General features: G+C 32.4%; 3 protein-coding genes across 4 annotated transcripts in view; 2 read left to right on the forward strand and 1 right to left on the reverse strand.

Annotated features, from left to right (window-relative positions):
• Positions 1-1,634: 1,634 nt before the first annotated feature.
• On the forward strand, positions 1,635-8,226 carry LOC123004636. 2 transcript variants are annotated; one of them, XM_044397982.1, is made up of 7 exons: positions 1,635-2,267; positions 2,315-3,033; positions 4,922-5,058; positions 5,273-5,432; positions 5,730-6,331; positions 6,562-6,975; positions 7,047-8,226. In XM_044397982.1, the coding sequence occupies exons 1-7, from the start codon at positions 1,919-1,921 to the stop codon at positions 7,969-7,971; spliced, it is 3,306 nt and encodes a 1,101-aa protein (XP_044253917.1). In that variant the 5' UTR covers positions 1,635-1,918; the 3' UTR covers positions 7,972-8,226. The 2 variants fall into 2 exon arrangements, with proteins under 2 accessions (XP_044253917.1, XP_044253918.1); XM_044397983.1 differs by having other exon boundaries at positions 4,931-5,058.
• A 41-nt stretch (positions 8,227-8,267) lies between these two features.
• The window catches only part of LOC123005862 (neuronal acetylcholine receptor subunit alpha-7-like), a 31,146-nt gene continuing 16,482 nt past the window's right edge, over positions 8,268-22,931 (reverse strand). Inside the window, exons 5-9 of the mRNA XM_044399876.1 lie at positions 21,496-21,712; positions 21,313-21,447; positions 18,759-18,955; positions 11,360-11,501; positions 8,268-10,020 (exon numbers count right to left, since the gene is read on the reverse strand). Of these exons, the coding sequence (XP_044255811.1) occupies positions 9,794-10,020; positions 11,360-11,501; positions 18,759-18,955; positions 21,313-21,447; positions 21,496-21,712 (918 nt within the window). The 3' untranslated portion in view covers positions 8,268-9,793. The remainder of the gene's footprint in view (positions 10,021-11,359; positions 11,502-18,758; positions 18,956-21,312; positions 21,448-21,495; positions 21,713-22,931) is intronic.
• LOC123005859 (transient receptor potential channel pyrexia-like) lies at positions 13,903-16,548 on the forward strand. Its single transcript, XM_044399873.1, has 2 exons — positions 13,903-13,952; positions 14,008-16,548. The coding sequence occupies exon 2, from the start codon at positions 14,018-14,020 to the stop codon at positions 16,538-16,540; it is 2,523 nt and encodes an 840-aa protein (XP_044255808.1). The 5' UTR covers positions 13,903-13,952; positions 14,008-14,017; the 3' UTR covers positions 16,541-16,548.

A 22,931-nucleotide genomic window follows, 5' to 3' on the forward strand; every position in this document is an offset into this window, starting at 1 on the left:
ACCTTCAAAGCTAACAATTTTACAGCGCTTGAGCTGCCACTGTTAATGTTTATGTAAATAAAGTTAATATTGTTTTAATAATGCCTTTTGAAATGCCTTGGCCCTAATCGGTGATTTTTCATAAATGTAAACGAGATCGTAAAGCATGTTTAATTGGTGGATAATTGTTACAAACTTGGGTGGCAATAAAATTTTCTCAGAGGATTTTATTATGCCTTAACAACAAAACCACTAGGACTAGGATATTGGCTATTAATTACTAATTAGACAGTTGATTACTATAGCTTAAGACGAATTAGACCTACTTATTTACAAGACAAAATAAATTATTTCATTACTTTCAATTAAGCATGATTATAACGCGCTTTTTTATTCACTCTATCAATGAATGATCGGGAATTTTATTATCAAATGTTACTACAAATGATTTGAGGTTTGAGATTTTTAGATCGTATCCACTGATTTCCTAGAATTTTTAGATAAAGAAAACTGTTAAATAAATACATCAATTGACTGTTGATTTATTTGTTATTTTCATAAAGAAGTTACATATTTTTAAGTTGTAAAAGTTCCGTATTTTCACATATACAAAAAAACTAATACAGGATGTATACAAAAATAAGGAAGGGAGTTTGAAACCCTTTCAATTTTGATTTTTTAATTTAGTTGCTGTAGTTTGCATTTTTAATGTAAAATTTTGGTTGCAAAAATTAACTAAACCACAAATAAAGAGTGCAAACGTTTCATAAAATAATAAAAATTTTGCAAAGTGACGTTTTAAAACAGCCTTACTTTATGTCACTTTAACAATTATATCACACTTATGATCGTACATACCAAGTCAAGGCCATGAAATTTACACAGAAGTAGGCACAAGACGATGAAAGCTACTTTATACTTATTTAATTAAAACAAATTTTAGGTGATTTTTCAACTTAAAAAAATTACAGTTATTATATCTTCATTACAATTACTTTTTTCTACAATCATGTGTGAAGTTAAACTTCACACATCGAAATCAAGACGCGAAGGGTGCGAAATATAGCTCATTTCACACACAGCATTTCACGCACAGACAGAAACATTGTAATTAAATTTTGAAGTATTTTTTATTCTTGCGTTAAAAACAGTCGTTTTGCTCATTTAATATAAAAATGGCTATATTATTATTATTTGAATGTGAGTAATTCTTTATAGCTTTATTTTTATAAACGAAATTTTCATTGTAAGATTTATGTATGCAGGCCATAAAGTTTGGCTGTATATAAAGTTGCATAACCTTACGCAATTTTTGTTCTTTTGTCCTTTTAATATTTTGACTTTTGACAAGCAGAAACAATTTGTTGTTAAATAGAAAATTAAAAAAAAAACACAAATCAAAAGTTTTGACATTTTTTTCTTAAATGAAAAAATTGTGTTTAGGGTGACGCAAACTACGAAAATGTGAAATTACGTATTTCACTGCCATTGAAATGTATTTTTATAAAGTAAAAAATCTGATTTGTGAGTGGTTACACTAGAATCTCTTTTACTACAAACTTTATAAAAAAATTATTAAGTCGAATCCGGTCGATATTTTAGCCACATCGATGTAGCCCGCCATTTCCCAGTTTCACACGCTTGTCGCTTGTGCTGCCATCTTCAAACATCAAATCGTGCACTGTTCTGCAGAAGATGTAAAAAATGTGCTTAAATGTTGACAATTTTACATTGTTTTTAAGAAATCGATAACTTTTTAACAATCATTCGTTTTACTGTAAATCGTGGTCTGGTGAAACCGTGCTTGGAATTGCAATTAGTTGTGAAACAACATAATGCAGAACGACGCTTCTGCTACCATTGACATGGACTGAATCGTTGGGGAACGTATGCTTGATGCTATTAAGTTTTTTTGCGTGAAATTGTAGCGTCTTGCGACATGGAGGCCGAAAAAAAGGATTCGGAAGAAGGGACTTCATCCAGTACTGCAGATAACGTCATAAACGATGAAACTATTACCAAAACGCCGTCTGATACAAACTGGGAAGGTGCAAATAGTGGGACCACTCAAAATAGTGCAGATGTAGGAGGAAGTGATGATAATAATGAAGAGAAGCAAACCGTCGACCCGTCGATGGAAAACACCGAAAAAGGTGACGGAAATGCTCCTGAAAAGACTGAAGCGAAAGATGAAACAGTGAGTGAGAGTAAAATTGAAGAAAAGAGTGCGCCTGAGGATAATAAAGACACATCGGTTCAAGAATCGCCTCCAAAAGCGCCAGAGAAGGGTAAAAATTCTAAATGTCAAAATAAATTTTTTAGGTTATGATTGCAGATGACACTATTCTCAATGATGTAGACATAACAATGCCCCCAATCCAGACTTTGGGTAAAGGAAAACGGGCACGAATCCCAAATAAGCGTTACAGTGATATTTTGTTATCGCCTCAATCACGATCACATAAAACCAATTACGAAAACGGCGACAAACATGAAAAAATCGAACACGAAGCTGAAGACGATGAAATGGCAAATATCTCGGACGTTACATCACTTAAGTCGCGCACGGACAGCGACAGTCCAGCAGCGAAAAAAATGAGACTAGCTATAGACATATCAGACCCGAAGTATCGCAAACCGTTTTTGTACGGCTGGAAACGCGAATTGGTCTACAGAGCCACCAGTGATAACCCCAATAAACGAAATGGAGATATTTATTACTACACTCCAACAGGAAAAAAAGTACGATCTATGCGCGAGCTTGCGGAAAATTTAAAAGGCAGAGAACTAACTGTGGATAATTTTACTTTCTATAAAGAACCAATAGGTCTGGATGATCCAGAAAAAGAAATTATTCGGGATGCGAAAGCGTGGAATAAAAAGACGCCTGGGAAGGGGGGGATCAAAACGCCGAAAGTTTTGAGTCCGAAAATGGCAAGTCCAAAGGTGGGGACTCCAAAAGGGGGCACTCCGAAGGTTTTAAGCCCTAAAACTCCAGAACCGGAACCGCTGCAACCGACGAGGAAGTCGGGGCGGAATTTGGGCAATATCAAGGTATAGTTTTAGAGCTCTGGTTTATTTTAATGAGTAAGGCTCGGATTATATGAAAATGCATATTTGCAACAAAATTGTAAGGTTTCTATGTATGTCTAATGTTATTTGATTAAAATAAGTCAATTAAAAAATGCATATTTTGGCAACTTCGTGCATATTTGTGCATATTTTATTCAAATCACAAATTTCCGATAAAAAATTTCAGTTTAAGTTAAAAATTGGCCAGTTTAAGAAAAATGATCCGATTACAAAATATGTTAAAGAGAAAACAACGAGTATTTCGTAAGCCGGACTCAAAGAATTAGTATCCTGCTCAGTGTTTCCTCTTTAAATTCATTTTATACAGGGTGAATATGAAGTTTAGAACCAAACGTTTTTTTTAATTACTTGCCTCTAGAAAATAATAATTAATATGTAATAAAGTAATATAAAAAATTTGATCGTATTTTCAAAACGAAATTTTGTTTAGCTTTGAGTTATGCGATTTTTTTTTGTCAAAATTGTAATTTATGTAATTTTTTTTTAATTAATAAAAAGTAGATAGCCTCTAACACAGTTGTTTTTGAGAGAGTATACAAAACATTTTTTTTAGTGGGTTGCCATTTAAAAAAAAATAAATTTTTGTAGAACTCAAAAACAAAAAAATTCGAAAAATTTTTTTCTTGATAAAACATTTAATTCATCAATTAGTTAAAAGTAAAATAGTTTAAACAAAAAATGTTTGGTTCCATACTTTTTATTCACCTGGTATAAAACGAATAATGCCTTCTATGTGGATAAGTAATTGCCTGCAATTGAATTTTAGCAAAATTGTTTAAAGTGATGTAATAGTAATTTTATTTTGACGGTAACATGTGATCTGAAAAGTACAGATTTCTTAGAAAGGCTTAATTACTAGGTTGTTAAAATGGCTTATCTGAGGCAAAACCAATTCATTTATTCTCTTTCGTTCATCGTGTGCGGTTCAAGATGATGAAAATACAAACTTTAGTGTACTCGATGATAAAAATTTATTTCACCTTTGATTTTTTATTGTTAAGTTTTGCAAATTGATGCATCTTTGGATATATTCAAGCATATTTCTTAATATTTTGTGCATATTTTTGTGAAAATACGTGCATATACAGAGTGCGACAGAACTCGCGCCCCAGAGAAAAATGCCATTAAGGTTAAGATACAAGGAACATGGAAAAAATATTTAAAAAATTCCATCTATAAATATTTCGAAGTTATGAGTTTAAATTTTGCACTTTGTTTCTGTGTATTTCTGTTGGAAAAATAATTTTTCAAGTTTTTTTGCTATAGGCTATTAAAAGAGGAAACAATGAAGTTGTGTCCTAAATTGTAACTCTGTTCAATGTTATTTGTGGCCCTTATTGGTAGAATTTTTGTACCTTTATTAAATAACTGTAAAAAAAAAACCTATACAAAATTATCAGTATCATTAAATAAACATAAAAAATGTCAAATGGCAAAATTTTTTGACATATACAATTTTTTTCCATGTTCCTGGTATCTTATCTTGAAATTTTTCTCGGGGGCGCGAGTTCTGGCGCACCTGTATATGTGCATATTTTACGGATTTTCCGTGCATAATCCGAGCCTTATTAATGAGTAATATGTAATTGGTTAAGATTTTTGTATTGTTTTTATCTTAACGTTTTGTATTTTTTTTTCAAACAAATTATTTTTGACACGTATTTTTCATTCAATTCGGATTGCGGTGATTAATATAATCGATAAATCGGTAATCTAAACCTTAAGATTAATTTTTATATTTTTGTGTTTTTTAATCATGTTTTCGTTGCATCTCCATTTGGTTCATGTTTGCATCGCCATGGCAACTTTTTATTTCTTATCAAAATACTAAACTCTTAATTTTTGAAAGAATTTGCAGGTTAAGTTGCCACCTAGCAAGACCCGTTCTGATAGAAGAGGCAAAGTGGAAGAAGAACCCATGGAGGTGGAACCTTCCCTTTCCAAACGCGCAGCTTCTAAAAAAAACACTTCAAAAGCCCTACCCAAGTGAGTAGTCATCAATTAAATTGTCACCTAGCGCATGCCCTCACAGAAAACACTTGAAACAAAATTTTAATTGATTGTTTTATGCAAAAATTTAGTTTCAGGTGTGCTCTTGTTTTTTGTTAATTGTATTGGATGTAGTTTTTTGCTTCCACTCAAAAATAAATCACCCGTTCCCTCTCGAACTCCCAAATCCCTCACCACCGTCGTATTGCAGTGTAGAAATGGAGGGCAAACCCTGTCAACCCTGTTCGATTCGATGCCAGGGTGTTATGGGTATGGTACCGACGCTCCAATGTCGCATTTGCCTATGTTTATACCATTATGAGTGCGTTGGACTATCGTCGCATATTCAGATCCAAGCCTACGTTTGCAAGGTACGAAAAAGGGGGTAAAAATTGTTGCGTTTCAGTGCTACATTTTATAATGAAAAATTCAATTAGATTACAGGAAATTTTAGGTTTTTAATCTTATTTAACTTTAAAATTATTTTGATTGTTGTACAAAGTTTTCAGTTTTCTTTCTAATAGAAAGTGTAATTTTTGCATCGACTGGTGCCAAAAAGGGAAGCTGATGTGCTTATTAATCCAGTTGAGGTGTTTTCACGGGAATTAATTCGCACATTGAATGAGACGTTGAGTTGGTGCATTGACTAGTGGTTTTTTGTTCTGCAGAATTGCCAACTGGAGCATGGTCAGAGCGTCGCAACATCTGCGTCAATTGTTCTTCCACCTCTCACACCCATAAATACCCTGAAATCAATGACGACCCAGTCGTCAGTACTGCCAACTTTGCAACGAATACCACGGCCTGGAGATTCACCCCAACGGGATACTTCCATCTCGGGGGGAGTCCCAAACATGCCCCGATTGCTTCCCTTACCAAAAGACGTGCCAACGAAACAGAGCAAAAATCCTACTCAAACGGCGACAGAAACCAAAAGTTTGGTCGGTTCGGTGACGACATGGTTACCTCACAGTTCGACTATTCAAGTCGATAATATGAGGAATAAAGAAAATGAACCGATTGAGGCACCTAGACCTCAATATGTTGAGTATTTAGCTGGTCGGAAGTTTTTAATAATACCGAAACATAATGTTGTTTCGGTGTCACCGACTGTGACTAAACCGACGAATTTTGAGTCGGTTAGTGGTGAGGTTGAGGAACAATCACCGAAAAATACTCAAATTAGTTCAGACGAAGCGCCGGCTCAAAGTACCGATGAGGTACTACCGGACAATATTCAAGAATCTCAACCTGAAGAAAACAAACTAGAGTGAGTTTCTTTGTGACGTCATTAATTTGATTTTATTTTCAGGCGAACCACAATCCCACCTTTCGTTCCTTTATCATTTTTTTTTTGCAAAAACTGCTCCAATACATTAGCGCTCTTATGATTTGCTATGCTTACTAAAGGGCCGTCAAACGATTTTTTTGTTTGACTTTCCTTCTTATCGCTTGTCAATCTTTTGTTTGATCCTCATTCAAAAAGAAAATTTGTTACAGATCTGTTGAATCTCCAAGAACCACCAGACGTACCGCCAAATTAAACAGCACCTCTAGTGACAAACACGAAGAACCCCGATTCATGGATAATTATCTACAGAATCTTTCCTACGGCTACAACACACTTTTATACGTTTTTCAGTATCTGAAAGTACAAGATTTGTTAAGGGCGGGTTGTGTTTGCACCATGTGGAGGGATATTGCGAATCATCCGTCGTTATGGCGAACAGTTAGGATGAAAAATTCTCAAGTACATAGTTTTGAAGGGCTAGCAAATACTTTAAAAAAGCACGGAACTGTGCATCTCGATTTGAGAAAAATGCTGCTGCCGACGAATGGTGGCGATGATATTTGGCCAGAATTCTCCAGAGTCATTGAAAAGGTGCAGACTTTGAGGAAAATTGAGCTGTGCAGGTATGAGTTTATATCTAGTGAAATAAATAATCCATCCATACTGTATTGTATTCATTTTTAATTTTTTGCAGATGTCCGGCGTCCGTTGTTGAGCAACTCGCCGTCACCAACAAAGACTTGGAGGTGATAAACGCTGTAACAATAAAATGCGAAAGCATGAGTCTTGATAAGTTATCATTGCTCAAAAATTTGAAAGAATTGCGACTTAAATCGACGAGTGGTCTCACCCTTTCGTCTGATATTACATCACTCAAAGAATTAACAAGTCTGACCCATCTCTCATTGACCTCAATTAAGGACCTCAATAAAATGAGTTTGAGCGTCATAGCGGCGTTGAAAGATCTCGAATCTCTGGATTTAGGGGAATGTAACGATTTTCCAAGTACTTTCGGCGACGAGATTTTGATAAAACTGAAAAAGTTGGAGAAATTGCGGTTGGAGAAAGGTCAAGGGGAGTGTCATACGTTCGAGATTTTAGATGCTGTCAGACAAATGCCATATTTGGAGCAGTTGGAGTTGGTTAATTTCGACATAAAAAGCGGGTTTGATGTGGCGCTAGGAGCGTGTAGTAATATAAAAAAGTTGTTGATTATTCCAACTTACATTTCGCAAAGTGCCACGACGAATCACATGGTGTTAGGAGGTGTGCTGAGGTTGCAAAGCACGTTGTCGCATTTTGTATGGGGAGTTACTTTGGAGTTGTTACGTGTAACGGAGTTGTTCGTCGACCAGTGCGAAGATCCCGATAAGAAGGAAAAGAAAGATAAAAAAGCGGTCGGGAATGGGGATAGTATCCCGGTTTTGAAACCAGTACCTTTAATAACGGACAAATATGATGCTATACCACCAGCACACGATCCACCACAAGTTGAAATCTTACCACTTCCGAACCTACAAAAATTGTTACTGCAAAGTTTACCAACGACAAGGGTTAAGATTCTCAAAATTCCCTTTCATGCGACTTGGAGGCAGAGTATTACTGATACAGTTAATTAATTTAGGTTTTAGAGAATATTTTATTTAGTCTGTTGTACTGATAGCTGTAGATATTAGAAGAATCTGTTTTTGGATTTTGCTTTATCATCGATGTACAATATTCTTGTGTAAATTATAGATTAGGATTATTTGATCAAGATTTGTTTAAGATTCACAATTGCATGTTTAAGACTTTTTTTCGTATTTATATTTGAATCTTTTATTTTAATTAGGCATGTAAATTACGAAATTTTCAATAATAATTTTTTAAACTTTCGAACTGGTGTTTTTTGTAATTAAGTGATTTGGTGTAACAACTTGAATGCTTTATTTTTTAACGCTTACTACAACGTATTACAAAACAAACAGCTAGAAATAGACTAAGATTTACATGATGTTTTTTTATCGTAAATTTAATTCTGATCAATTTTACAATTACGTAGCAACACTTTTACCAAAGTTTTTGAAACGGCAAAAAGATAAGCTTTTGGCCCTAGATGTCTATCAGTGTGTTTCTTTACAGGTCACGGAACATTTAGCGTAAAAAACTGGTCCAATGAAAAAGTACTGTACGTATTGGGAAGATGCTTTTCTTTGATTCTCTCTTTTACAACGTAATCACGCGAAAGATTAAACAGGAATCGTTATTAAAACTGCGAGTTTTAATCTTACATTTAAATAAAAAAAAATTGTGTCAAAAGGTGAATCTACGATTTCCGAGTTGTATATTTCACAGCCCATGTCATAGTCACTCTTTGTGGCTGGTTTTTATTTAAGGATATAAATTTAGCTATTTTGATACAAGAATATTTTCCAACAGATAGAATGTGTATCTTGGACAGAAAACTGTTTTTTGTTCTTTATTCGTAGTCACGTTTGAAACGAATTGAATTTTTTCCTCCTTAAGACTGCGGTAACATTAGACAGTAATGAAGCTCTTGAAATAAAATGGGACAAAAGTAATTATGCTGTAATTTATTATTCTGAAATAAATTCGCGCAATTTAAAATTATCATATCGCATTGTTGAGCCGTTAAGATAAAATATTTTCTTTTACACCGAGTTTTCGAATTAATAATTCAAGGGATTTTTTGCATTTCACAAGTGAAAGGTAAAAATGATAACAGCAGCATAATGATATCTTTAAAATCAACAAATCAATGTCTTTGGGCCTCTCAAAGCAAAAATTAAAGCGGGTTAATTGGTTTTATGAACTTTTGTCCCCAATTAAGTGCGGAAATTAATTCACTAAGATTTGTCTGTTTTAATCCCAATATAATGCACGTTCTGGTTATGATGTCCATTATTACAATAATTGCTCTCGTCTTACAAGACGTACTTTACAAAATCGCATAAAATGAGCTTTGGTGGCTTAAGACAAATCTTAAGTGTTTCGATTATCCTAAATCTGGTAAAATTTCGCAGTTGGGTTGTCAAAATGGTGGATGCGCCGGGATTGAAACAATATCAGTGATTTTTTAAAACAAAATCTCTAGATATTAATGAAAAAGCTTTGAGCGAATTCAACAAAGTGAACTTCATTTAATTAGAGAGTATCCACAAAAAGTCCCAGAGCTGTTGAATGGAATACACGAAAGTTTTTCTTGTCTAACTTCGGTAAAAATGTTACTAGACCGTTAGAAGTGTTTCGTTTCGTGTAAGTTAGGAGTAATGTATGTACACCTAGTCACGACAAAGTACGCCTTATTATTAATTTATCACATTGATACAACCAATAAGTGATAACCGATTTCGTTGGCTCCCTTTCTGCGATTGAACACATTTGCTGCGCTATGCAGGGAAGCTCTTTCCAAACCTTTGTCCATAAATTTAACGATTTGCACTAAGAAGCCGAGTCGTTTGCTGGACTTCTGCATAATATCGTCGTCGTACTGATGATGGTGATGAGGAGAAACACTGCGAGCAAAAGTCGGTCCAAGACAATGGATGCCTGCTTCCATTCCAATTCTGTCAGTTCTCTTCTGTCTTGCTCTGTGAGCCGCTGCTCGTTTCTGTCGATGCTGGCGTGGACTTTGTTCAAGATTCTTATGATCTGGTTTTCGAAGGCGTCTGAGAATAGATTCAAAGATTTCACCGGAAACGATCATAATTAAGGCTCGGATTATATGCACGAAAAATCCGTAAAATATGCGCATATACATATGCACGTATTTTCACAAAAATATGCACAAAATATTAAGAAATATGCTCGAACATGTGCCAAATATGCATCGATATGCAAAACTTTTAACAATAAAAAATCAAAGTTGGAATACACTATAAAGTTTGTATGTTCGTTATCTTGAACCACACACGATGAATGAAAGAGAATAAATAAATTGGTTTTGCCTCAGACAAGCCATTTTTATAATCTAGTAATTAAGCCTTTCTAAGAAATTTGTACTTTGCAGATCACATGTTACCGTCAAGTTACTATTGTATCACTTTAAACAATTTTGCTAAAATTCATTTGAAGGCAACTACTTATCCACATAAAAGGATTTATTCGTTTTATACCAAATGAATAAAAAGTATGGAACCAAACATTTTTTGATTAAACTATTTAGTTTTTTAAAAACTAATTGATGAATTAAATGTTTTATCAAGAATAAAATTTTTATAACTTTTTGTTTTTGTTTTTTAGTTCTACAAAAATTATTATTTTTTAAATAGAAACCCACTAAAAAAATGTTTTGTATACTCTCCCAAAAACAACTGTGTTAGAGACTATCACTTTTTATTAATTTAAAAAAAAATACATAAATTACAATTTTGACAAAAAAGAATCGCATAACTCAAAGCAAAACAAAATTTCGTTTTGAAAATACGGTCAGATTTTTGTATATTACTTTATTTTATATTAATTTTATTATTTTCCAGAGGCAAATAATTAAAAAAAAACCGTTTGGTTCTAAACTTCATATTCACCCTGTATAAAATGAATTTAAAGAGGAAACACGTACTAATTCTATGAGTTTGGCTTTCGAATTACTGGTTGTTTTCTCTTTAACATATTTTGTAATCGGATCATTTTTCTTAAATTCTCCAATTTTTAACTTGAACTGAAATTTTTAATCGGAAATTTGTGATTTGAAGAAAATATGCACAAATATGCATTATTTCCTAAAATATGCACGAAGTTGCCAAAATATGCAAAATATGCATTTTTTAATTGACTTATTTTAATCAAAAAACATTAGACATGCATAGAAAACTTACAATTTTGTTGATATACCTCTTAATAACAAATATGCATTTTGCATATAATCCGAGCCTTAATCATAATTATAGATAAAAATATTACAATAGCTTTGCAAACAATAATTACTGGGAATTTTTGTAATTTAGAATTATTTATATGAACAATTTCTGTGTGGTAAGCTATGCAAATATAAAAGTAAAAATTTACCCAAGTCCTCTACCCTATGCCTTGGGACAAACCTAGGCGACCTTTGTTGTCGTTGTTGCAAGCAATAGCCATCTTCTTGGGGAAGTTTATCAGACCAAGGCCATGGACAGTCCAGTCTGGTTCCTGTTTGTGGATTTATTTCCTGTAAACAAGTCGATTCAAATTTTCACGATTTAGTTTAAACATAAATCTGGAATAAAGCCTTGGAAGTCTACTGATGAAGTGGAATCGAAACTTTGCGGATTACGCTAGGTGCTAGGTAATGGGACTAAATATTCTGATATTAAAACTTTAGTTATTGCGAATTGATCGCAGGGGCGAAGATGGAGAAATTAAACTTTGGGGTTGTCGGCACATACCTGAAATGCAAGCAGCTAAATTTTAATTAAAATAGATTTGACTAATTTTAAACTATTTCTTTGCGAGTGGCTAGGACGTGAAATTGTGGTCCTAATTTCCGCTCACTTTGAGCGTAAAAATGTATTGTTGTCAATTGCAGTTTCGGTAACTTTATTTGCAAACATCAAATGAAAATGAAAACGGTATTATACTTCTATTTTTTTTTAAGTATTATATTATCTAATTATATTTGCACAAAATAAGGTTGATAAATTTTTGAAAATATTCAGCGAAATCATTAATTTTTTTCAAAAGTTTTTAACATTTTTGTCCTGGCAGTTAGTATTATAACACAAAATCTTACTTTTTCTCAAGTTAGTGGTAATTTTAACTTGAAACTAATGCTTTATACACTACTCCAAAAAATTAAAGGAACAAAAATTTTTCCAAATTTTTTTAGTGATTCTTGAAATGGTTGTATTTAGATTTGTATTTAGTTTTGAAGCTTTAAGTTTCTAGTTTTGATATCTTTTGGTACGGTTACCACGTAATCCTATAAAAAAATTTTTGTTTTTGGTCCACTGATGTCGGGAATTTTTTTTTTTTTAGTTAAGTCAATGCATAGGCCGGATAGTTCGTTCACCTTTAATACGCTTTTTTCATATTCTCTTGACGTCAATTTGTCGCTGAGATTTTTTTTAAGAGTAGATAAACAATCTTTATCGTCGTGTATAATATTTCGTTTTTTTTTGTACTCTCCGAATTTCTTGAATATAAACAGTAGATAAAAATTATTTTATTTCAGTAGACGATAAAAGACTACTTTATCTATCGAAATTAGTTGATAAAAGCACTCTTTAACATTGAGTACAAAATAATTTTTTTTTTCGAAAATTAATCAGTATTGTTTCTTGATTTTTTTACATATAAAAAAACATCTAAAACTTTCTTTTGAATTTTTTTTTCAACGATTAAGCACAATACTGCTCTTGAATGTTTTTACAACTTGTCAAGAAAAAAAATTGTTTAATTTTTTTTTATCCAATCTAAAATTAAATTTTACCTACTCTTTTCTTTATGTTAAAATGAAATTTTATCGTCTAGATGATAAAAAATACATCCATTGTTGTATATCTGCGGTTGTTAGTTGCTAATTTTACTTTGACATTTAATAAATATCGAACAAATTGACAACAAAATTAGTGAGGATTGAATAAAATTTTATATTGTACACGACGATAAAATTTTCATCATCTTTTCGAGCAAATTAGCGTCTCGGCTGACACCGAAATAAAATTAAATTTTCTCGTCTTGTATAATAAATAATTATTATTTTTAGGAAATAACTAATGCGAAATTGTAAAAAAAGTTAAAAAAAAAGTTTTTTTTATTTTTATGAAAATTAGACAATATTCAGAAACAATACAGGGTGTCTGTTTCTCGAGCTTTACCATGGGGATCTCAGTGAGAGATACGAGGCCGGTTAAATTAGGGCAAAGTTGCGCATTGTTATGCTGAACAATTATGTGAAAGTACATTTAATGTGTCAGTTTTAGTTTTTGAATTATTAGAAAAAAACGGAAATTTGTAATTTTTTAACTAGGACGTTCTTAAGACACTTTTTAACAAGGAATCTAAAACTGTCATCGTATTTTCCAAGGCGTTCTTGATGTCAGATTTACAACACTCAACTTTGGATTTTCTTATGGACGCCATTATCAGTTTCTGAATTTTTGAAAAGTCTTTTTCCTGATTTAAGTCTCGATTCTTACGATATTACTTAGGATTACGTGGAAACCGTGGAAAAAAAAATTTTGCTAAAAGATCGAAAAACTAGAAACTTAAAGCTTCCAAATGGTTTTTTTAAAATCTACATACGACATTTTTTAGATGAATTACAGCCTTTAAAAATCACCATTCCTTTAATTTTTTGGAGTAGTGTAGTAATTTATTCACATTAGAGTTAAAATTGTTGACTGTAACTTATTATCAACGTTGCGATTTTAAAATTTGTTGCTTATCTCAACTGAAATACGTAACGAAATAATTATAACAAAGGTATTTCAAGTAAATAATTGTCACATTAATGTGTAAACCATTAAACACTCCAAATTATGATAATATGTACCTACAGCAGTGAGATAATATTACCCTTGAATTATCTCTGTTATCAATAGAACCTCGTGTATAAATTGATATCAGAATAACGTGTCACAAATTGTTAGCAAAACGTATGTGCTATTCCCTTTCATTGGTAATTAATATTTTTTTTTGTATGTTTTTCTACCAAATAATTGTATCATTTTCAGTACCTAAATCATGATTTGTAGTAAACGTCTAGTTAAATCAGAAAAACAAAGAAAGTTGCTGAAATACGTCCGGAACAACGACATAAAAGCCATAGTAAAGCTTCTAAAACACAACAATGAGTTACTCTGGGTTGAATATCACCACCCCTTCGACAATCAAAACATTTTTATAATCGCCTGCAACGATGGCAATTCCATGCACGACGTCAAAGGTGCAACGATTTCGACTTTAATTGATTTAGGAGCGAATTATACCCAACCGACCAAAAACGATCATTGGGAAGCGATTCATTATGCGGCTGTAAATGCAAACGCCGAGAAACTGCAAGCAATAGTTCAACATCTCACAGTTCAAGAAGCTAATTCATTAGTGTATTGTTCCAAACATGTGCCAAGCAAATACCCGTTTAGGCAAGACAAGACTTATTTCAAGAGTTACTCAAATAATGCCTTGAGTGTTATTTTGAAATATGGAAAACGAAGCGAAACGTTTTACGAGTGTTGTCAATTATTAATCCAGAAAGGTGTCAATGTTGATCAGGTTGACTCCAATGGATTAAAACCACTGGATTTGATAAAAAAAGACAAGAGATTAGTCGCAATTTTTGAAGAGTGTAACAAATGTGAAAAATTTTGCCAAGTGAAAAACACATTTGAGTTGGCAAAACTCAGACAAGTTGAAGAATTCTTAAAACTAGACTTGAGCAAAGAAGAAGCCAACGATGTTGATGGTAGTGATGAAGCTTTTTCCAGTTGTACTCTCCTCCAATTGTGTTGTGCCAAAGGACTGACTTCTTGTGTTAAACACCTCTTAGACAAAGGGGCAAACCCCAACAAAACTTTCGTAAAAAACACAAATTCGCCAATTATGATTGCAATCAAAGAAGATCACGAAGATATAGTTAGACTACTTCTAGAAAACCCAGATTTAGTACTGCCTGAAGACATTCTAATCAAATTACAAATCAAATACAAGAATGTCAAGAATTTTGCCCGAATTGATAAATACATGGAATTGGTTTTGAAACACTTGCACAAATATGACAAGTCAAAACTTTCGAAATATTTATTAGCCAAGGATGAACTCAACCGAACTGCTCTTCACTACGCTACTCATTATAGATGCTCTGAAAATATTCTTGAATTGCTGTCATTGGGGGCCCCCTTGACGGAAAAAGATCTTTTCGGATTCACTCCAATGCATTCGATTGAGGCCAGTGTTTTGGAGCAGTTTTTCGACAATTGTATAAATGTTCCCAAAAATGAGAAAGATATCGATAACATGCTTTACGAACTGCGGAACAAGAAACAAAAATTTGCGATTGAAATTAACTACGAGTCTCTGATTGGAGTTAATGGTGAGAGTGACGTACACGAATCCGAATTTCTTGACCAGTTGGTTAAATTGAAAAATTTGACGTATCTTTTGAACCATCCTGTAATATCGAGCTATTTATCTGTGAAGTGGCGTCGATTCAGATGGGCGGTTTATGTGAATTTATTGTTGTATTTTATCGCATATGGATCTCTTTTATTTTACGGATTTGCTTATTCAACTTATTCTACGACGTCTAATAGTTTATTAATAGTTTCGGTTGATTTGATGTTCATGCTTGAATTTTTACAAATGTTGATTTTTCGTACCGATTACATCAAACGTGTGGAAAATATCATCGATATTATTCTAATCGCAGGAGTTGTATACATTATTGCAGCCGGTTGGTTTGAAACTTTACTTAATCAGAATTTACGAGTCGCTTTTTCAATCGTTTTTCTTACTTCGACTTTGGGCATTTTTATGCAATTGGGAAATCTTCCATTTTTCACGGTCAAGGTTATTATTCTCAAACAAATCTGCATTAGTTTTTGCAAATATATGATTTTTTATGTGTTTCCAGTCATGGCTTTCTTTTTCTGTTTCTACATGTTGCGTGAAACTGACGAGGATGTTTTCTTCCAAACACTCTACGATGTGACTACGATGTTTGCCGGTGATCCGGATTCAAATTACCCTCAACAATTTTCAACAAACCCCATTTTCAGCCACATTATTTATGTTGTGTTTATTGTTTTGATAGGGATTATTTTGCAAAATTTATTAATTGGTTTGGCCGTCAGTGACTTGCAAGAAATTCAAAAAGAAGCTCAATTTATTGATAAAAAAGAACGGGCGCACTATATCACAAATATTGAGAGAGTTATTTTTGGAAAATACCGAGAGTCGTCTTATAAAATTTGTAAAAGGTTTTTTAGGAAATTGCTTCGGATGTGTAATGTTTTTACAAAAGATCGGGTTTTAGTCATACAACCGTATAATTACGGATGTGTTTATGTAAAAGATAATCCGGGAAATAAACAATACATTCGTGATCAAACTATTATCGATTTACTGCAAAATATCTTTAAAGATTTATTTCTTAACAAGAATCAGGAAACTGAAGCCCCCTATTCTTTGAAGGTGATCTACGATAGACTTCAAAGAATTGAGTATTTACTCGAAAAACTTGATCTGGATGAATTATTGAAGAAATAAAAATTATTCACTGCTTATTTGTTTTTTTTTTTAGTTTAACAGGATGTCTCACTACTGCTACTTTTGTCTGCTGACATCATCAGCTGTAATATACTACTTCAAAAATTAAAGAAACAAAAATTTTTCCTAAATTTTTTGGTGATTTTTGAAAGGCTGTAATTCATCTAAAAATGGTCGTATTTAGATTAGAAAAAAACTGTTTTGAAGCTTTAAGTTTTTAGTTTTGAGATATTTTGGTATTTTTTTTCTGTTGTACTGTTACCACGCAATCCTAAGTAATATCGTGAGGAAAAAAATCTAATTTTTTTTGTTTTCGGTCCATGGAGATCGCGATTTTTTTTTAGTTAAGTCAATGCATAGTCCATGTTCGTTCACCTTTAATACGCTTTTTTCATATTCTCTTAACGTCAATTTGTCGCTGAGATATCTGACTTTAAATGAAAAAAAAAATCTTTTTGTCTTTGATCACCGATATCTCAGCAACCAATGACTACACAGAGAATATAAGGGTAGAGTCAAAAACTGCTGGAATAAATGTCCCATAAGATTCTTTTATGAGTTTTTGGGGAAAAATTTTTTTGATCCTCAACATGGATTTAAAGAAAAGAGAAAAAAGTAACTTTTTTCGTTGTTTTAATAAATCTACCGCGTATTCACTAAAATTGATGGAGAGACTAATGTTTTTAGGTGTTTTTACAGCTTAATGTACCCCTCATAGGCCTGTAAATTTTTAAATTGTTCCAACACACCGTTGTCGGGGACAGATTGATCAAAGTTTTACAAAAGAATTAAAGGAACTATTGTATATATTGTTTCTGAACATTGTCTACTCGTTGTCAAAATGAGATAAACATTTTTTTTCAGCTTTTCTACAATTTTGCATTATTATTTAAATTAAAAAAATTTCCAAAAAAAATTCAAAAAAATAGTCCAAAATAAATTCAAAAAATATTTTAGTGAACGAACATGCTATCCGGCCTATACATTGATTTAACTAAAAAAAATTCCAGACGTCCATGGACCAAAAACAAAAACAAGAAAATTTAGAATTCTTTATTCTCACGATATTACTTAGGACTGCGTGGTAACCGTAGCACAGAAAAAAAAATGACAAAAGATCTCAAAACTACAAACTTAAAACTTCCAAATGGTTTTTTAAAATCTAGATACGACAATTTTTAGATGAAATTACAGCCTTTAAAAAATCACCAAAAAATTTAGAAATAATGTTTCTGCCTTTAATTTTTTGGAGTAGGTAGTGTATAAAAAAACTGAAAAAAATCCGTTTTCAAACGAAACGAGAAATCAATTCCCAACAACTAATCCTTGGACACTGTAGGTACCTACAACATTTTTTCACGTTTTGATTAAGCAGAAACAAGGATTTGTTCGTTTTATTTTTTATTTTCCTTAAATTCGAAGTGAGGTGAGGTGTGACGTATTTGGCTTTCTTGAAATTCGTGCTGCGTTTTTTCCCACTTAAAATTCGAGCACGTTTTCCGTTCATTGTTTACATGTGAAGTAGATTTGATTTTATCGCCTGACTTGCAAGTCGTAATTGCGAGAATTGTTGTTAAATTGATCTGGAACCATTATCCCATTAATAAGTTTTCACTTTTGAAAAAATCCAATTCGCAAAATTTATGTCTTCATAAACTGTTGCAAATCATAATAGAGTCAAAAGTTGTAAGACAGATAAATCGCTCACGTGAGACGATTTGGAGAATCCTCATAAATCAATTTCTTAAAAAAATTACAAGTCATCTTCTCCATAGACAAAATGCGATACGTTGGCTATCATTTCTTACACATTTCCTTGAGTTTCTAATATCTCACGTAAACCATGAAAAATTCATGGCGCCATTCTCAAGCCCTAATGATAAATTCTTAAGCTTTGACAATGGTTTCGTTTTTCGCGTATGATGGCTTCGTAACATCATTAATTTTATTATAATTTCACCGCATTCAAGCTTAAATCAAAGTAATCAATCATCAAAACGTATCGGTTAACACAACAAAATATTTTTTCGCTCGACAGGAAGCAGAAATGATAAATTAATAAGCGGCGTTGTGAAGGTGGTAGAATTTCACCGGAGATGTAGGTCGCAGTCTTTAAGTCCCCCTTAATGAATGCGAGCACACAAGACACACCATTTAACATTCCGCACGCGGAATTCGCATTAATTTAACAGAATATTTTTGCAATATTTTTTCTTACCTGTATTTGGGAATTTCGATGTCGGGTGTTGGTCTCGAAACGCATAAAAACGAGAGGGGCCAGTTTGTCCAAGACCACAGTTCTTATGATTTTTGGCACTGCTGAGCCTCGAACTCCTCGATGATAAATATTGAGGGTCACCACCGAAAGACCGGAAGCGAATGAGACAAGACAGATGCTCACCCCATAGTACATACCTTAAAAAGCCGAAAAAAAGATAACAAATTTGCGGGAGTGCTTAGACTGCGTCTTTCTTGATGAACATGCGACTTTATTCAAAGGAAAAAGCGAAAGTAAATCACCAAGTGCACAAAGTTTGCAGGAAAAGTGCGGTCGCTTAGCAATTTCCTTTTTCTTGTGACAGGAAAACACGAGTCTGCAACGAACGAAATTCCCAATTTATATTTTAAATAATTAACAATTAACAGTCACTCAGTTATTTTAATTAAAATGAAATTCCCTAATCTAGAATTTTTTTGAAGAGTTTATTAGATAAAAATTAGGAGTCAGTTAGGGTTTCGTTATGAATTTTGGAATAAATGTTGAATTAAATTGCAAGTCTAAAGTTCTTCTTGTAGAAGATACAACACAAATATTTATTGTCTTCCCTGATGTATCGATTTGAGAATTTGCTGTATCGTGTTTAATATAAATTATAGGTAATTCAAACGTTAAAATTTAGAATTTTAGAATCTAGAAGTTTAAAAAACTATTGTAGGTATTAAAAAAAAATTGTTCTATCACGATTTAAAAAAAAAAGAAAAAGTTTTTACTGAAATCATCATCGTAAATCATCAACATAAATCATAATCGTTTAGATCCTGCTCAATGAAAATATTTTCAAAATGACAGCTCTTCCGGTTACACCGGAAATCGATTTTAAATAGAAAGTTATGTTTTAATTGCGTTTTTGGATTACTCAAGTGATTATGAGAAAGTTTTCATCAGACTTCCCTATACTTACCTAAATTTAACCGTTTTTGAAATATTTATTAAATCAACAACTGTAACATTTTTAATTACTTTGAAATCGTATTTAGGCATATGAAAAAGAAAGGTTACATCTTTTCTTTCGTGTATTTATAATTGGAAAAATGATTAACAAACCTTCAAAATTTAAGTTACGTTTGGGAAACTTCAAATATACTCGTAACTAAATTTTTTCAAATGAATGAAAGAGAATTTAATTCTGCATCAATTTGTATCAACCTAAATTTAATGATTTCCAAGCTATTTTAACCCTTTTACAATGGAAAAAATTCGCTACTATCCATGGTAGTTTACGCATAGTTTGCCCATGGAAATATTTTTCACTGAAAAAACGGCAAGTTTTTTTTTACAATTGTGTTATTCTTCTAAAACCAAAGTAAATTTATTTAATCTGAATAACTTTGATATTCTATTTTTTTCTATGCTCAAGTAGCTATGGCTAATGAATTTCTCTCAATATTAAAAGGAGTTACTATAACTTGAAAACTATCAAACATAGGTATAAGGAATATTAATACAGATCGAAGCAGAACTAAGTTGTCCTCCATTTAGTGAAGAAAAAAATGGGGTGTTTCATTTAGAAAAATTTTGTTAAGGGTATTTGAGGTTTCCTAAACGTAACAACATTTTGGCGGTTTGTTAATTATTTTTTCAATTATGAATGCATCAAAGGAAAGATCTAACCTTTCTCTCTCGTATACCCAAAAACGGTTTCAACATAATAAAAAATGGTAGAGTTATCGCTTTTTGAATGAGAAGATTCAAATCCAAAATTTTTTAAAAAGGTATTTCGAAAACGGTTAAACTTGTGCCGCCATCTTGAAAAAAAATTCATTCAGCAGAATCTAACCGATTATGGCTATGAACAAAATTTTAGATAAATATCATTTTTAGAACTCCCAATACTTCTAATGTGGAGTAGTGGAGTTTAGACGGAACTCCTGTATATCTTGTACAATTTTGCTTCTGAATCTAGTAAAATAATTATTTTGTTAATTAGTACAATTGTAATAATGAAAATTATCTTTCTGCTTTCAAGACATAATTGCTTTATTGACTTTCGTACGCTATTAAATTACATAATTCAAATATATCTCATCCCCACTATTTCCTTTAAAATATAAAGCTGTAAAATTGTAATTATTGCGTTATTTATTAAAACGGAAGTGGCCTGATTTTTATGCAGGAATTTCGCCTTCCGGACCCTTGTATCATTTATTAAAACACTTTGTACTCACCTGTGCTTGACCTAGTTAAGAATTGGACGTAAAAATTTAAAGAAAATATTGGTGAAGAAATTTCATTGTCGCCAACTTCGAAGTTCGTTAAATTTTTTCCGCGAGTTTAAAATTAAGAAAGTGCGAGAGTAGATTATCGATCGGATTGAACGAGACGGTAAGGCTTTTTATTAAGAACATAAAGGGCTGATTTTAACGAGAATAAGCTGTTTTCAGTGGTTTCAGATTTCAGACACGTCAAACGCCAACTCGACGAATTGATTATGAGATGATCAATTCAGATTTCAGTTGAATTTATTCAGCTGCAAAAAACGTCTCAAACTTACTAATTAGCGGCGTTTTTTCAGTCGGCGGCAGAGTTTCCCGTATCGTCATCAAAAACACTGTCATTGAGAGCAGGGCACTTATCCCAAGGGTTACTTTTTCGCCCGATTCCGAAGGAACATAAAAGACCAAGAGTGCTGCAAATAAATACAGATGATCCATTCAACCGCTGAGTGATAAATTACCTATGCCGTTGATTAGGATACAGGGCAGGATTAAATTAAAAACGTAAAAAAGAGGGCGCCGTTTTAGCTTGATGGTGTAGGTTATATCAGGGTAAGGCTCGGGACAACACGAGTAAAATTCGATATGTTTCACTGAGGAAAAACTAATCAAGTCGAATTCACCATTGGCTTGGTAGTTGCTGACATCACCCTCTTCAGTTTGCTTGGCCAGTTCGACCTGCAAAAATATTTTAAATTAAATAAAAATTGACGCGAAACTCGGGATAAAAATGACGAAGCTGTGGTAAATTTTTCATTGCACATTGTCCACATTTTCTTTTTGTTTCATCTTATAAATAGTTGGTTCTAGGAAATTGTCTCTTAGATCATAGTTCTTTTGGTGTTCTTTTTTTCTAGTCAGACGACGTATGGAAATGACATTTTGCAAACGGGTTATTGATTGCTACTTTTCGTCCGAATTTTCAGAATTTCCTTAAAAATATTTTATTCCAATGAGCTGACAGAATGATTAATATTTGAGATAATGTAACTTCGAGAATCTCTATCGAGAGACAATCTCAAAACTCTTAAAGAATACGTTTTTTGATTTTTTTTGTGATATCATTTCTCAAGCGCTACCGCCAAGGGAAATTTACAAGAGAAAAACTGCCGCATCATACACGTACCCTCTAAAACGCCAATTTTGCATTATTTGTACAAATATTGTATAAATTGTATAAATATTTTTCCTCTGCGGGAAAAATGTTGTTAGCAAAATATCTGAACAAATAATTGGGTGTATTTTTTGGTCTTACCAACAACACGTAATTGTTTAGTTTCCACCACCAATTCATGAATTTGTACATGTAAGTAAGTTCAATAAAAAATGTCAGATTAACATATTTTCATAATAAGAAAATTCTTTTGATCCTCTTTAAATACTTTCGTGAAATTCTTGTGATATGTTGACATTTCCTTAGGATTTTATATTTCCTTTTTTAGAAATCAAACAGGTTCGGCGAACCATAATTTGAAAACAGTATATCTAAGGAATTCGCGTAAAATCTCATTCATTCAGTAGCGTTTGTCTGGTTTGTCAGTTTTTAAAACCAACTATACAGTATGTCCCAAAAAGAAGTTATAATACAAATTTATGTTTTTTTTTTAATAAAATGCCATGTTTCTTGGTATTTTTGGATGAAACTTTTTATTACAACATGTCTTTAAAAACTGACCTTTTATTGATCGATTTTGCTTAGTTTTTGACAAAACATTCACCTTTTAAAAATTTCTTACACAAAAACTAAGGCAGCTAGAAAGAAAATGTTTCTACTACTACAAAGAAGAAAGTACCAACTTTAAAGGTATAACAGTTTTTTATTGCATTTGTAAAGACAAAAAATGTAGAAAAATGTAAAAACTTAAATAGTTTAAATGAAACACACTACTTTTTGTTT

Source organism: Tribolium madens, unplaced genomic scaffold (genome assembly GCF_015345945.1).
Source record: "Tribolium madens isolate multiple individuals breed KSU strain unplaced genomic scaffold, Tmad_KSU_1.1 Scaffold_20;HRSCAF=117;Tcas5.2_LG4, whole genome shotgun sequence".
Taxonomy (NCBI): Eukaryota; Metazoa; Arthropoda; class Insecta; order Coleoptera; family Tenebrionidae; genus Tribolium; species Tribolium madens.

What these genes read in the sequence shown, in the direction of transcription:
- LOC123004636 (XM_044397982.1), top strand. Translation starts at nt 1,919, where the DNA reads ATGGAGGCCGAAAAAAAGGATTCGGAAGAAGGGACTTCATCCAGTACT. An exon ending in ACTTCAAAAGCCCTACCCAA is followed by an intron (nt 5,059 to 5,272) that starts GTGAGTAGTCAT and finishes GTCGTATTGCAG; the next exon opens with TGTAGAAATGGAGGGCAAAC. An exon ending in CCTGAAGAAAACAAACTAGA is followed by an intron (nt 6,332 to 6,561) that starts GTGAGTTTCTTT and finishes AATTTGTTACAG; the next exon opens with ATCTGTTGAATCTCCAAGAA.
- LOC123005859 (XM_044399873.1), top strand. Translation starts at nt 14,018, where the DNA reads ATGATTTGTAGTAAACGTCTAGTTAAATCAGAAAAACAAAGAAAGTTG.